The 14,988-nt window shown below is 50.3% G+C and overlaps 2 protein-coding genes across 2 annotated transcripts; one reads left to right on the top strand and one right to left on the bottom strand.

Annotated features, from left to right (window-relative positions):
* The first annotated feature begins 731 nt into the window (after positions 1–731).
* Positions 732–2,814, top strand: LOC104134810 (tubulin alpha chain). The gene is made up of 3 exons (XM_035903895.1): positions 732–927; positions 1,126–1,274; positions 2,014–2,814. The coding sequence occupies exons 1-3, from the start codon at positions 747–749 to the stop codon at positions 2,812–2,814; spliced, it is 1,131 nt and encodes a 376-aa protein (XP_035759788.1). The 5' UTR covers positions 732–746.
* A 4,846-nt stretch (positions 2,815–7,660) lies between these two features.
* Positions 7,661–11,099, bottom strand: LOC104134829 (tubulin alpha chain-like). Its single transcript, XM_035903894.1, is given in 4 exon segments — positions 7,661–7,871; positions 7,873–8,471; positions 9,205–9,353; positions 10,859–11,099. Coding segments are annotated over 4 exon segments (1,161 nt in total). The 5' UTR covers positions 11,061–11,099.
* Between the last annotated feature and the right edge of the window lie 3,889 nt (positions 11,100–14,988).

The following is a 14,988-nucleotide window of genomic DNA, read 5'->3' as shown; positions in this document are numbered from 1 at the left end:
GATGGAGATGAAAAACTGGCTCCTACCCATCCTAGCTTGGATCCTCTCTAGCTGTCTCCAGCCAGCTGATCCTGCAGGGCTGTATCTAGTCTAAACAGGGATGAGAAACTGCTCTGATAGCCAATACTTGAAGCCCAACAGCATAGACTTCTCCCATCAGACAGAGGTAAGGGTCCTCTGGGGAGAGGGGCAAGATCTGGTTCTGTTTGCATGGAGAAGGAGTGTTTGCACTGCTAAGGCTGGCTGGGCTGAATCATGCCCTCCTGCCCAGCTGAGAGCCCGAGGTGCAGTACCTGGGAAAGGCTGTCTGTGCCCCATCTTCTGCCCCAAGGCAGGACCAGCAGAGCAAAGAGAAGAAACCATGAGCAGCGGGCTTGGTGCCTTGTTCCTGGGAACAGGGTTGTTGAGCAATGTAATGAGTGCTGGAATGCAGAGGGACCAACTGGGATCTCCCACCAAGTCAGATGCAGATATTAGGCCATTACAACCCCTCTCCGAAGGGCTAATACTTAGTTGTTGCTCATTCAGCAGCTTTTGGGTGCCTGCTAGGGAGAAAATGCCCTGGCTGCTGCCAAGCTGGCCTAAGGCTCCTCTTGTCTGTTGGTTGTTGGCCATGTGCTCTAGAAGGACACCAGGAGTGCCAGCTGTACTCTAATTCCTCAGTGCATGTTCCTAACCACCTCTTCTCTCCCATCCCCACGCAGAGGGAGTGTATTTCTGTCCACATTGGTCAGGCTGGTGTCCAGATGGGCAACTCCTGTTGGGAACTATATTGCCTGGAGCATGGGATCAAGCCAGATGGCAACATCTCCCCTGATGCATCCTCAGGGCAAGCAGACTCTTCCTTTGGGACCTTTTTCAGTGAGGCAGGGTCAGGGAAGTATGTGCCCAGAGCAATATTTGTTGACTTGGAGCCCACTGTCATTGGTAAGTCATGGAAGGTCTCCAAACCCCTCTTGGGAAGCAGGGGGGGTGCCTTCTCTGACCTGAAATGTAGTGTTAACCACCTAAACTGCTGATGAGGCTGCCAGCTTCCATGTGAAACTGCATCTAAATCAGTGCAAGTAACTTGGTAGACAGTGGATCTTGTGCCAGGGATGCTCATGAGACCTCAACTTCTTCTAGATGAGATCAGGACTGGGATCTACCGCATGCTCTTCCACCCGGAGCAGCTCATCAGTGGCAAAGAAGATGCTGCCAACAACTATGCTCGGGGCCACTACACCATTGGGAAGGAGATCATTGACTCAGTTGTTGACAGAACTCGGAAAATGGTAACAACCCTGTGGAGTGTTTTCTGCCTTCTGTTCCCCCGGGCCAAAAGGCGGGGGGGGGGGGGGGGAGGGGAAGCAGATCTTGGTCAGCTTGACCATGCCACTGTGACCTGGACCAATGTGATATGGGTCTATGTTTTGCTGGTTGGGGCTTTAGAGGAAAACAAGGGACTAAAGATGCCTCGAGCCTAAGCAGGAAAACAAGCAGCTCTGATCTAACTGTCCTGGCAAGCTGGCTTTCTCCTAATGGATGTAGTGTCTGCTGTGCTAAGCCTGATTCAACATCTCATCCCAACCAATGTCACGCTTGGCTTCTGGCTAATGTCTCTCCTTAGGCCTCTCCCTTGTGCAGTAGCTTCTGGGGTACAAGCTTTCACCCATGTAGACCCTCAGAAGTGCTGTGATAACGCTAAGATATTCTTGATTTAGGTGGAACCTCTTAGTGGCCTTCAAACTCTTTCCTCAAATTCTTGACTATTAGTATTGTGAGTCTTTCTGTCCTAATATCTCGGGTCAGGCCTTTCTGCCTGCTAAAAGAGGAGACCACTTAGAAGCAGCTGCGTTTGCTGTGTCTAACAGATCTCCCCTGTTAGAAGTGGAAGGTGTGTGTAAGCAGTAGTTAAAAAAAAAAAACCTTAAACTGGATGGTTGAACACAGTACATCAGCTTAATTTAAATCCAATGAGACCAGAATAACTCCAGTAACTTGGTCCTTCTGGTATTTTCCCTGGTGCTGCAGGCTGATCAGTGCAGTGGACTCCAAGGGTTCCTGATCTTCCACAGCTTTGGGGGAGGCACAGGCTCTGGGTTCACCTCACTCCTCATGGAGCGGCTCTCTGTGGAGTACAGCAAGAAGTCCAAGCTGGAGTTCTCTGTGTACCCAGCCCCACAGGTCTCCACAGCAGTGGTGGAGCCCTACAACTCCATCCTCACCACCCACACCACCCTGGAGCACTCGGACTGCTCCTTCATGGTGGACAATGAGGCCATCTATGACATCTGCAACCGCAACCTGGACATCGAGCGTCCCACCTACACCAACCTCAACAGGCTGATTGGGCAGATTGTCTCCTCCGTCACTGCATCCTTGAGATTTAATGGTGCTTTGAATGTTGACCTGATTGAATTCCAGACCAACCTGGTGCCCTACCCACGGATACACTTCCCGCTCACTACCTATGCACCCATCATCTCAGCAGAGAAAGCCTACCACGAGCAGCTGTCGGTGCCAGAGATCACCAACGCTTGCTTTGAGTTCTCCAACCAGATGGTGAAATGTGACCCACGCCGTGGCAAGTACATGGCATGCTGCCTGCTGTACCGGGGTGATGTGGTACCCAAGGATGTGAACGCGTGGGCCCGCCTGAACCACAAGTTTGACCTGATGTATGCCAAGCGAGCCTTTGTGCACTGGTATGTGGGGGAGGGCATGGAGGAAGGGGAGTTTTCGGAGGCCCGGGAGGACCTGGCTGCCCTGGAGAAGGATTATGAGGAGGTTGGAAGGGAATTGGCAGATGTGGAGGAGTATGATGAGGAGTAATATTTTTTTTTACTTGTGAGAAGGCAGCTTAGATGAAGCTGTTTGCATGCTAGTCTTGCACTTTCTTCCAGAGAAGGGAGTTGGGGGCTGGCTCTGAGGAACATGACTTGGAAACTCTGCACCTTGGCCAAAAGCAACTCTTTGGTCAAGACTTGTGTATGTACAGTATTGCCTAATAAATGGTGACCAGGAAAAGATCTCCTGTCTTGATGTATCACCCAACTGGCTCGTGGTGGGGGTGGCTACAGGGTGGTTTCTCTGTTGCATTGGTCAATGCAGTTCTAACAATCTCTCTTTCCAGCTTGTAGATGCTGGGGTGAGCCCTGTGAACTGGGGTGGGTGACGGCATGATGTGAACCATCTGCCCTGGGGTTGATCTGCTTTGTTAAAATGAGCTATTGGGGTGATGAACCCACTTGGGCACTGCCTGCCCATGGCCTCTCTGTGTGCTCAAACTCAGCTGGCTCTGGGTTTTCCATGTTCCAAGGCATAGCAGGGTGTGGGATTGGGTTTTTCTGGTCCCCCACTGCCATGCAGAGCCCTGCTAAAGCAATCCGTGTCCAGCTGCCAGGGCTGTGCCTGCCTGGAAGCCTAACTGAAGTAGAGATGAGAATTCAAATACCTCTGTTGTCCATCAGACCCCTGCAAAAGCACCCAAACCATTGGCTCTAAGTTCTAAAGCAAGGAGCTGTCTCCCCACTCAAACTTCTCTCTTGTGCTGGGTGATGGATGTTCCCCGGGCATAGTGGGGAAAAAAAACAACCCTTGCAAACAGCTAATGAGCTGAAAAAAGGAGTTTTAACTTCACCTCTGCAGGTTCCCATGGACTGGAGCAGGTTATTTCTCCACTGGGGAGTCTCTTCCCAGTAAGTGATCCAAGAAAAGGGGCTGGCTGGGATAGGGTGGGGGAGCTGGATCTGCAGTCAGGCTGTAATTGAAAGGCTGACAGTGTTGGCTCTGGGTTGCACTGGAGGAAAGTTTAAAACAACCTGAGGCAAGGGTGGAGGGGGGTGGTTTATTATTAAATCCTGCCTCTGCTTGCCATTACTCAGCTGGGCTCCTGGGGGTGGCAATCTCCCAAGGTGGGAGCTCCTGGGGGCTGTCTCACCTCCAGCTTCCCTCTGGCTTAGGACCAGTGGGGCTGGCAATGCGATGGGTGCAGGATTGGGGATGAGCTCTCTTGTGCCTCCTTTGAGCCTCCCAGGACCTCCTGATGTGCTGGGTAATGCCTCTCTGCTGGTGCAGACCCTGAAGTGATGCCCAAACCTCCCTCCAGAGGAAAAAAAAAAAAGGAACAAAGCCGGAATAAAAAAGCTCAGGCAGGAGCAATGGCAGCTCTGCCTTCCCCTCCTGGGTACTTGGCCAGGAGCTGAGGGAAGGTTGCTTGATTTTATATATATATATATATTTTTGTTTGTTTTGGTGGCAGAGGGAGATGAGTTAGATGGAGATGTCCTGGGATAGAGGCTCTGTTTTGGGGTTCATGCTCTGCCTTCCTTGTGGACCACTGCCAAGGCAGGGCTGCAGGAGGGAGGCACAGCAGCCAGAGTGGCTGCACGAGATCTGGTGGCCTGAGGGTCACATCTTGTGACTTTTATGACACTGAAAGGGCTTAATCTCCATGGATCCGTGGATCACTCTGTTCTTGGAGGGTCAACCTCCAAGGTCTTCCTCTTGGAAGAAGTACCTTTTTTTTTCTAATTTTTAATCCTCTGGTGTGCCCAATACCATTTAGCTCTGCCTTCAAGAGTTGGGAGCTGGTGCACAGCTCCTACCCATGGTGGAAGTGGAGGAAAGGCCCAGCTGTTGGTTGGGTTGGGGACAAGGGTGTCTTCTGCAGCTATGGCATAGTCCTGCCTGCTGCCCTGACAGCTTGCAGCTCCATCAGGACTTTTTTGTGAATGCTTGTGAATCATAGAATCATTTAGGTTGGAAAAGACCTTTAAGACCATCAAGTCCAACTGTTAAATTGCTGCAATGGCAGCAGGATCCTTTCTGTCATATCTGTGTATGATGGCCTGAAGCTGAGCCCAGAAGTGGTGGAGTGTAACAGTTTGTCCACCCAGGCAGATGAAGACCATGTCCCCCTGTGCTGAAGACCAACCCACCCTAAGCAGCCTCATTACCATTGGCCCCAGGAGGACCATGCACAGCTCCCCAGCTGCTTCAGATGCACCTCTTGGCTTGCATTGGGCTGTGGGGTGGAAGCAAGAGGCAGTAGGTGCTGCTGGATTGTATCAAGGAAGAGGGAACTTGCCCAAGACCTTGTAAGAAGCCAGTGGCAAAGGTCTACAGGTGCCCTGAGCCTCCTTCCCGCAGGATGATTATGAACAAATCCTCCCTGACCACTGTGATCTACCCTTAATGCAGTAATGAATGAATGGTGGTGAATGGGCTGGAGCAACACGGTGGAAACACAGATCCTGGTGGCTGCTCTGTGTGTTGCTGTTTAGTGGACTTCTTTCTGTGCCCAGCTTTGCTATTCCAGCACACAGGTAGGGAAAATAAAGCTGGAGCCGTGCAATGAAGTGTGTGCTGCTCTTGGGTGATGGCCATCGGGCTGGAGGTGCCAGCTTCCCCAAAAGCCACGGGATTGCTCTCCCTGCCAAGGAAAATCCTTTCCTTCCTTCCCTCATTGTGTTTGTGGGAGGGCAGGAGTGGGTCCGTGCTGATGGCTGTACCAGAGTAATTGAATTCAGTAATAAAAAAACGCTCCAATTACATCAACCCTGGTGCTGTGCTGATGGCTTTCCAAGCTGCAGGAGCACGTGGCTGCACTCTTGCCCTTGCTCAGACATGCTGGGTTGGCTCCTGAGCCAAGTGGGAGTGATGCGCACCTCATGTCTAGCCCAGGCTGCTGTCACCTACATTTTGGGGGGATTGAACCAGTGGCTTCCAGCCTCAGCTGTCTGTGGGGAATGGAGCCACCAGGGAAAGGTGGCAGCCCTCAAGACCAAGCCTGGGAACTCCCCAGCACATTTACCTGTGGGCACAGAGACAGAAGTCATCTTTGCGCTTTTAAAAAGCATCTTTGAGCCCTGAGCAGTCTCATTTCTGGGAAATGGAGCAGTTACCTTTCCCCTGTGTGGGTTATTGTCAGCACTAGGGACGTAGTCTGGAGACAACCAACTGGAAACCCAGGAGGTGCGCTGGCCCTGTCCCCAGGAATCAAAAGGTGGAAAGTGACCACCTAGGGTGGATGAGAGGAGACCCACCCAGCCCCAAGGTCTTTGAGCTGACCAGCTTTGGGGTGTCACGATGGGGTCCATCACCCCAGCAGAGCTGGAGATGAAGGAGAGGACCCATCAGATGAGGTAGGAGCTGGTTACGATCCCCAGAAGGACCAGCCTCCCCAAGAGCAATGGGACATGCCTAATGTTTTAGCCCAGGTAATCTCACAGCAGTGAGTTGAGCACAGAGGATGCTTCAGCCCAACTGGGATCTTCCCAGGAGTCCATCTGCTGCCCATTCATGCCATCAGCACCCTGGCTTTTTAGGCTCACTGCAGCCAACTGTGAGCTCTGGGCTCCTTCCACCTCCATCTCCCAAGTATAGGAATAGCAACACCTCCCCATCCCCCTACCATCCCTGACTGTACCTCCCAGCACATTGCTTTGGGAACAATTCCTGAACCCTACCCCCATCAGGGGAGAGGGCAGCTGGAGCTACAGGGCATCAGGAGGTCTTGGGGTGGAAAAGACTGACTCTACTTTGAGACACAGCCCAGTACTGAAATGAAGGGTGGATGTGGAGCTGTGGTATACAACAAACACAAAGTGTAACGCAACAGCCATGAGCACGGCACCTAGAGACTCAGTGAAGCATGGAGCCAGCCATTCTCCTGTCCTGCAGGCTTATGAATGCTTCCTCTCCATGTTATCAGGCCATTTCATTGCTTTTCCTCCCAAGTCACTCCATTACATGGGCCTGGCTCACCTTCTCAGGGCAAACTCCTACCCCAAGCACGTGGGGGTTGTTTCATAAGCCAAAGACCTCAGCTCAAAGCTACAGCACTGCCCCAACAACCAGGCCTTGCTCAGGCAATGACCAAGCTTCACCAGAGACAGTGAGGAAGCAAACTCCCCCCCAGAAAGGTGCTCTTTACTCTAGGCATCCCCCCCACCACCACTTAACGGCACTGGTCAAACTGGGGATTGCCTGCCTGCTCCCAGCTTGACTTCCTCTGGGCTCCTCTTGGAGGTGCATCCAGCTCCAGACAGACAAGTCCCTGCAGGATACAGGTCATTACCCTCACAGCGATAATTATGGTTGCTGATCCTCCCCGATAGCCTCCCCAGAACGCACCCTTATCTGCATTTGCTATTCTGCCTAAGACAACATCCTTGCAGTTGGGACCTCCCCACACAAACACCCTGATTAAATCTAAAGAACTCAGAGCAAAAAAAAAAGTCTTTATTCAAATACAAAAACAGACAGTTGCATAGAAGTGTACAGGTACATTCCTAATTAAAAGGTGCTTTTACAGTAAAAGCCAGAGCAAGGATTTGCCATTTCAGCCAAAGCAGGCAGCTTGCAACATTCCCCTGGACTAGGAACCAGGATCCTCTGCCCAGGCAGGATGTAGCCCCGATGCTAAGCCAGGCACCTATTCAGCTTCACTCATTGACAAAAAGCGGTGTGATAAAGCTCGAGACACCCATGCTACAAAAGTGCACTATGAGCACGTAGACTACGCAAGCAGGAAAGTTATAATATGTCAAACAGTAGCATCGAGGTTCAGGATGATCCTTTGGCACCTCCAGGCACTCAGGACCAGTTTAGCCTGATGGCAGAGGGTTTGTATTTCATCTGAAGTTTGACTTCATTAAGAACAGACTGCAGTTTGTTAATACTCATCCTCATCAGCCTCATCTTCTTCTCCATCTGCCGAGTCCCTTCCAACCTCCTCATAATCCTTCTCCAGGGCAGCCAGGTCCTCCCGGGCCTCCGAAAACTCCCCCTCCTCCATGCCCTCCCCCACATACCAGTGCACAAAGGCTCGCTTGGCGTACATCAGGTCAAACTTGTGGTCCAGGCGGGCCCACGCCTCCGCGATTGGGTACCACATCACCCCGGTACAGCAGGCAGCATGCCATGTACTTGCCACGGCGTGGGTCACATTTCACCATCTGGTTGGAGAACTCAAAGCAAGCGTTGGTGATCTCTGGCACCGACAGCTGCTCGTGGTAGGCTTTCTCTGCTGAGATGATGGGTGCATAGGTAGTGAGCGGGAAGTGTATCCGTGGGTAGGGCACCAGGTTGGTCTGGAATTCAATCAGGTCAACATTCAAAGCACCATTAAATCTCAAGGATGCAGTGACGGAGGAGACAATCTGCCCAATCAGCCTGTTGAGGTTGGTGTAGGTGGGACGCTCGATGTCCAGGTTGCGGTTGCAGATGTCATAGATGGCCTCATTGTCCACCATGAAGGAGCAGTCCGAGTGCTCCAGGGTGGTGTGGGTGGTGAGGATGGAGTTGTAGGGCTCCACCACTGCTGTGGAGACCTGTGGGGCTGGGTACACAGAGAACTCCAGCTTGGACTTCTTGCTGTACTCCACGGAGAGCCGCTCCATGAGGAGTGAGGTGAACCCAGAGCCTGTGCCTCCCCCAAAGCTGTGGAAGACCAGGAACCCTTGGAGTCCACTGCACTGGTCAGCCTGCAGCAGAATAATGTATATTTACCTCTCTCTGTTAAGGGCTGGAAGAACTATCCCAAATAACACAGCAATAAATTCTGCTGCAAGCACTTGCTGGCCAGAGTGCACCCAATCCCTAGAGTGGATTCACTCTGTATATCACCCTACTGAGCATCTTAAGTATACATGTCTTAATTGATTGCAGCATTTCCATGGAGATACCACAGGTAGCTCTGCATGGTCAGATGGAAACTCCAAAAATTGAAAATTGCTCCATTATCAGCTCAATGCATACCTCAGCACCTGAGAGGGGACAGAGGTACCACATGGATCCTAGACCCTTAGGAGACATCTCAAAAAACATTTCACTGACAGGCATCCAAATGTATTATTACAATCCTGCTTCGCTCCTATCAAGATCTGGAGTTTGGTCTTCCTAGCCTGGCCACCAGTTGTCCCTTTAGAATTTATATCCACAATTGCACAACCAGGGTGTGGCTTCCCTGTGGTCAAAAGTCCTTCTCTTCTGTCTCCTAGGTCTAGTGTTGTGTCACTTCATACATGTACAACAGGCAATGACAGTTGCTGTTAGGGCAGCTATACAGGTTCAGATGGCCCCTTGCTTTACTGAGCCCCAAACCTAATCACAGCCACCCTTGAGCTTGCATAACGGGGTTTTTCTTCCAAGACTTTTACCCCAAACCCAAACTTTTATTGTATTGGCCATGGTGCGTAAGAGAGTCTTTTCTCTTACCATTTTACGAATTCTGCTGAGGACAGTGTCTATAATCTCCTTGCCAATCGTATAGTGGCCGCGAGCATAGTTGTTGGCAGCATCTTCCTTGCCACTGATGAGCTGCTCTGGGTGGAAGAGCGCATGGTAGGTCCCGGTCCTGATCTCATCTACACAAGGAGGAGCAGTCATGGAGAGCAAGACACAGTTACAGGTTCTGGACATTAGTGTGACAGAGTGAAACACATAGCAAATCTCCCAGGAGCCCAATCATGGACATGGACAATCATGGCATGGTTAGGTCAAACTGGGAATAATGGAAGGAGAAAGAATCACAGAATCACAAGGGTTGGAAGGGACCTAGTCCAACCCCCCTGCTAAAGCAGGTTCTCCTAGAGCATGTTACACAGGACTTCATCCAGGTGGGCTTTGAGTATCTCCAGAGAAGGAGACTCCACCACCCCCCTGGGCAGCCTTGGGCCCGTGCTCTGTCCCTGTCCAGGGACAGGATAACCCTGTCCAGGTTAGTTTGTCAAGGTCCTACTATATCTCCTCCGTCCTCACCCAGCAGCCACTTTGAGACCATAATGTAATTTGGCTTAAAGAGTTAGGACACTGCCTATGTTTCCAATATAACCGTAGGGTTATAGTTACCATATGCAGCTTGTGTTTCTGCTTGTTGCAAAGCATCTTGAGGTGGCCTGGAAGCACTACCTCCATCCTCTGCTCTATGGCACACTGAAGAGGAGACAGAGTGCCTCCAGTGTTGACATTTCTGCTAGATGTATCCGACCCAGCTTCAGGCACCTTATGAAGGCAGGCATTAGGAGCAGTTTCTCCCGGTTCCATGCAGTCAATGAAGCTGGAGACACCTCAGAGGGTATTTAAACCCACTCAGTCTCAATATTGGATACACTTCATATTCTACTGGCTCACTCACTAGGTTCCCAGTTTAGTGCCTTGATAAGGTGCCTAAAAATTAAGCGGAACCAAAACAAAAGTCTACGTTCCTTCCATTAGACAAAATAATGAGTCACACATCCTAGATGGTAAGATAGGAGCAAACGCCCAGGAGAAGCCTGGAAGGCAGAAGTAGGTAGATGGATGCAGGCAGTTGGGAGTCATTTCCACCAGTTCCTTGAGCAAAAAAATAATTTTTTTTCTAGGAAGGTACTCTAACTCAAAGTGCCATGATTGAGTCAAACACCCAGAGATCACTAAAGGAGCTGGGTCTGGAAGGGGAATTAGAAAGCTTGCAGTAGCAAGACACCCAGTTTCCACAGAACCATGATGTGTGTAGCACCCATCTGCCCAAAGATGCTTCACAGGTAGCATTAAACCCACATCAGGTCATAGGATGGTGTAATTCAGTTCAGAGCCACTGAGGTTAATAAACCCAAGCCACTTTACACCTGCTGAGGATCCTGCTCAAGACAGCAGGTCCCTTAAAAGGAGGGATCAACTAAAGACAAGTCAGTGGAGCAGGAGTAATGGGTTTGTCACTCCAGGTCCATTTGGAAATGTGAGCTTTGTCTCTTTCTGATGGCTGGAGAAATTTTAGTAGAGCAGAGGAGTGAGACCTGCTGGGCAACATGGGCAAAAACACAAGCCTCAAGTAAGAAGGGTCAGGAATCACAGTTAAAGATGCCACAACACCCAACTGCCCCACTATTACCGATGACAGTGGGCTCCAAGTCTATGAACACTGCCCGGGGCACGTGCTTCCCAGATGCTGTCTCACAAAAGAAGGTCTCGAAAGAAGAATCCACTTGTTCAGACTTCGGCTCCATAGGTTTCACCTGCTTGGGGCCAGGAATGGTCCCATCCGCCTGGATCCCGTGCTCAAGGCAGTAGAGCTCCCAGCAGGCATTGCCCATCTGCACGCCAGCCTGCCCAATGTGGATGGAAATGCATTCCCTCTGGAAAGGGAAATGGCTTGTTAAGGAGATTTTTAGATATCCTGTGACTTAGCACTAGCCCCCGCGGTTTTTGTTTGAGCCATTCGCTACGGCAGATGATGAGGGAAACAGGCGACTTCCGCCCACCACCAGGAGTTGGAGCAAGGATCAAACTTATCTGTAGGGCAGCTGGACACAGCCGAGCTGCACACGTAGCATCCCTAGGAAGGGCTCTCCCAGCCCAGGGGAGGAGGAAGGAAGGAGATGATGGGCTCCATGCCGAGGCAGGAAGCAGCTGAGCAGCGCTGGCTCCTCGATCGGTGCTCAACTGGCCTTGCCATGGAGTGGAGCAGCTCACAATCCCCCAGGTCCCAGAGCAACAGAGCATCAGGGACAACAGCTCCAGGCTCCCCAAGCTAAAAAAGCTCTGCACCAAGCAGGGAGAGCCCAAGCTTGGGAAACCCATGGCCAAGCTGGGAGTCACAGCAAGAAACAAGGCTGGAGAAAACCTGCAGTCACCCCAGGACCAGAACAAGGGCAGGCTGATACCTAGGGAGAGGCTCGAAGTCCTGATTTATCCAGGTCACCCTCCAGGAGCCTCTGACTACCTCCAGGGCAGTACTGGATATACTGGTGTCTTCTGGAGACTTTTGATGTTTGCACGCTTCCCTGGGTAATAGGCATCTCTGTTTCCACCACCCCAAGATCAAAGCACTGCCACAGCAATGCCAGAAGCTCACGTCCCAGCTCCCAAGCAGAGACTCCCAATTACTGCCATGCATGGCATGGGGCAGTGCTGCTTCCCAAGGGATCACCATGAAAGGGAGCTAGTGATCCCACCTTGGGATGGCAAGCAGTGCAGGGGATCCCATTATCTGTAGCATCAATGGACAGCTTGGTTCAGGTCTCACCTCATTTCACACCACCACCCAGTCCTACCCAGAGCTGGCTCAGTTCCGCTACTCCAAGTAGCCCACCTTATAGAATCATAGAATCATTTAGGTTGGAAAAGCCCTTTAAGATCATCAAGTCCACCCGTTAACCTAACACTGCCATCCCACCACTAAACCATGTCCCTCAGCACCTCATCTACCCTTCTTTTAAACACCTCCAGCGATGGGGACTCGACCACCTCCCTGGGCAGCCCATTCCAGTGCTTGAATTCCCTTTCTGTGAAGAAGGTTTTCCTTGAGCAGAGCATGGCAAATGCCACTGGAAGCCCAGTTGTCTCAGGGCTGGGAGGACGTTCTGTATGTGCACACCCCTAGGCAAGACTATCCTGCCAGAAGGACTCTGTCCACGGAAAGTCGCTACCCAGTAAGTAACGCTAGACAGCCCCGGGCACCAACCACTTGTGGCAGTAGCCATCAGGAGAGGATGCGAGATAACTTCTCCTCTCTTAGTCTCCAAGCATAGATGTGCTAAGACATTTCTCAGTCCTCAAGCAACTCCAGTGGCCACCACATATCCAGGTCATCCACCGTAAAGCTAGAAACCAACTGGATGAATGGTCCTGGTAGCGCAGAGAGACTCCAACCCCTTTACCCACAGCTGGCTAAACACCGCTTAATCCCAGTCTGGGCCAAGACCACCAGTTCTGCTGGGTGCGGAGGCTGTGTTTAAGTCCTCCCTCTCCCAGTTGATATTTGCACTATGTGGGAAATGCTGCCTGCCATTTGCCCATCCCTCTCAGCAAGATGGTTGCAATAGCTCCTCGCCGCAGTTTGCAAGGGTCAGCGCCCGCAGCCGCTTCCCCGGCGCTAGCTGGGACAGCTGCTCTGCTCACGGTCCTCTCCCAGTTCCTTAGTCCCAGCACCTGCTTCAAGGGAACACTGGTATTTTCAGCCCAGAGCACAGGGAATGGGAACAAAACAAAAAAAAAAAACAAAAAAAAAAAGGAAAAGAAAAAAAAAGGGGGGGACCTGGTGGAAGGAAGAAAGCACAGCTTCCCCCCCCCCCCCCCCCCCGCCAAATATGCCAGAAAGTTTTTTGAGATCCCAGATCTCCAACATTTGCATCAAGACAAACCGCATTTTACAGACTCCAGCTATAGGCAGCCCTATTGTTGGCCAGCTGATTTTCCCATTGGAAATACCATGGAAATGTTTAACTGTTTTATAGCCAAGACAGGCTCTAGAAGTCAGCAGATAAAAGGAAAAGTTCAAAAGCTGGCTCGCTAGAAGTCACTTTGAAGTTTTTCTTCCATTTGCAACATGCAAAGGGACACCATCAGCTTTTCCAACAAGTTCCTCTCCTGCGTTCGCAATAAGGTGACAGTTGTGTTATTCCTTACCAAAAAAGTTTCAGCCAGATCAGCCAGCGCTGTTCAGGGCTGCAGTTTTTTTAGTAACCAGATCAATCCACTTCAGTTTCACAGCTGCAAACTCTTTAGCTTACAGATTCAATTAAAAAGCTGGAAGAAAGGGGGGACTTTATTCACTTAATATCTAATCCCAAGGGTTTGTAGCATGACTGCACCTGTTTGTCTCTCCTAAAGAAAAAAAAAAAAAAAAAACCCTAAAGGTCTCTGCAAGTTGCAGTAGTTCCCTGTGGCAGTGCAAGAGTTGAAGTGTTAAACTTTGGGAAAAGGGCCAGCAGTGCCAAAATTTAAACTTTAGTCTATCACATAGTTGTGTATCAAGATATGCTGGTTCCCCCCCACCAAAAAAAAAAAAAAAAAAAAAAAAAAAAAGTAAAAACCAACTTGCATTAAAGAGAGAGAAACTTTGCAACTCTACAGAGCCCACCTCAGGAGCTGCAAACTCAGAGGGAAAAGCAGCAAGAGGCCACCTAAACAGCTCTTCTCCACCCAAGTCCCTCACTTTTCCCTTATAAGGAGCAAACATGGAATCAATAAACCATAAGGTAATCAGCAATTCAACAACGCTGTTTGGAATGAACATCCCCAGGAGAAAGGACAGAAAAAGAGCAAGTAGGCTGGTTAGCTCAGCACGCTTGGAAAATGCACTATTATATTTTAAGCTTAGACTAATGCAAATACAAGGCATGCTCTTACCATGATGAGACTGGAAGCTTGCTAAGATCTAAGCAAAACAGCTGCTGCCCCTGCCTCTCCCTGCAACTTTATAGCCCAGGAAGGCTTGACTCCACCTGAATATAAAGAAGCTTTCTGCTAGCTTAAAGGAACAGGGCTCCTTTTCCTTTCCATCCCTAGAAATAGGGAGGATTGATCTATTAGTGTCTAGATGGTGCGATCTCAGTGATTAAACAGCCTTGGGTACAGTGCAATGTGAGCTTTTTTCATTTTTTTTTTTTTTTCAAAGACCCTCAACTGGGGGGGGAAAAAAAAAGTAGATGCCAAAGTTTGGGTTTGGCTAAAAAGAAGGAAACTGGAGAAGTTTGAGTGTCCCCATATGATTCACTTTACCCAGCAGAAACAATCTGCCCCTCATCATTACTCAGAGCACTGTCACTGACGTGCTGTAGCTTGTCTATTTTTAGATGCAATCTCACCATTTTTTGATCTTTGTTCCGTACGATCGATGACCTCCATGGGAATCTGCTGACTTTTTGCACCTCTGGGACATCCAGGTGTAGGCTCAGCCCCTCTGTGTGCCTTACCTGCTGATCATTATGGGTTCATTTTGCCCTCCTGCCAAGAGCTGATGTAAGGACTCTGAGTCAGTTTTGGCCCCATCCTGCAAATGGGTAGGTTCATCTTTAAGACTGCTCCAGATCTGCCCTCAAGTCTCAGTAGTGCCTGTGTGGTTACTAGCAGCAGGTAGCCAAGAGTGGTTAGTGGTAACTTGTTTACTAATTCCCTTATTTACCTCTTCATCCTCCCTTTAAAAGGTGTCAAAACCTTCTTCGGTTCAGCCATAGCTGCAACAGGTTGACAGCTCTGGGGTCGGGGGGGACAACCACGTCATCAACACAAACGCAGCCA

Source organism: Egretta garzetta, unplaced genomic scaffold (genome assembly GCF_000687185.1).
Source record: "Egretta garzetta isolate BGI_Z169 unplaced genomic scaffold, ASM68718v1 scaffold260, whole genome shotgun sequence".
Lineage (NCBI taxonomy): Eukaryota > Metazoa > Chordata > Aves > Pelecaniformes > Ardeidae > Egretta > Egretta garzetta.
Note: the sequence above shows the minus strand (reverse complement) of the source record. Positions and strands in the feature narration are given on the sequence as shown.

Excerpts from the sequence above, each read along its gene's own strand:
- LOC104134810 (XM_035903895.1), top strand. The coding sequence starts at position 747 with ATGGGCAACTCCTGTTGGGAACTATATTGCCTGGAGCATGGGATCAAG. Across the intron at positions 928-1,125 it reads CTTGGAGCCCACTGTCATTG|ATGAGATCAGGACTGGGATC; the intron begins GTAAGTCATGGA and ends AACTTCTTCTAG. Across the intron at positions 1,275-2,013 it reads TTGACAGAACTCGGAAAATG|GCTGATCAGTGCAGTGGACT; the intron begins GTAACAACCCTG and ends CTGGTGCTGCAG.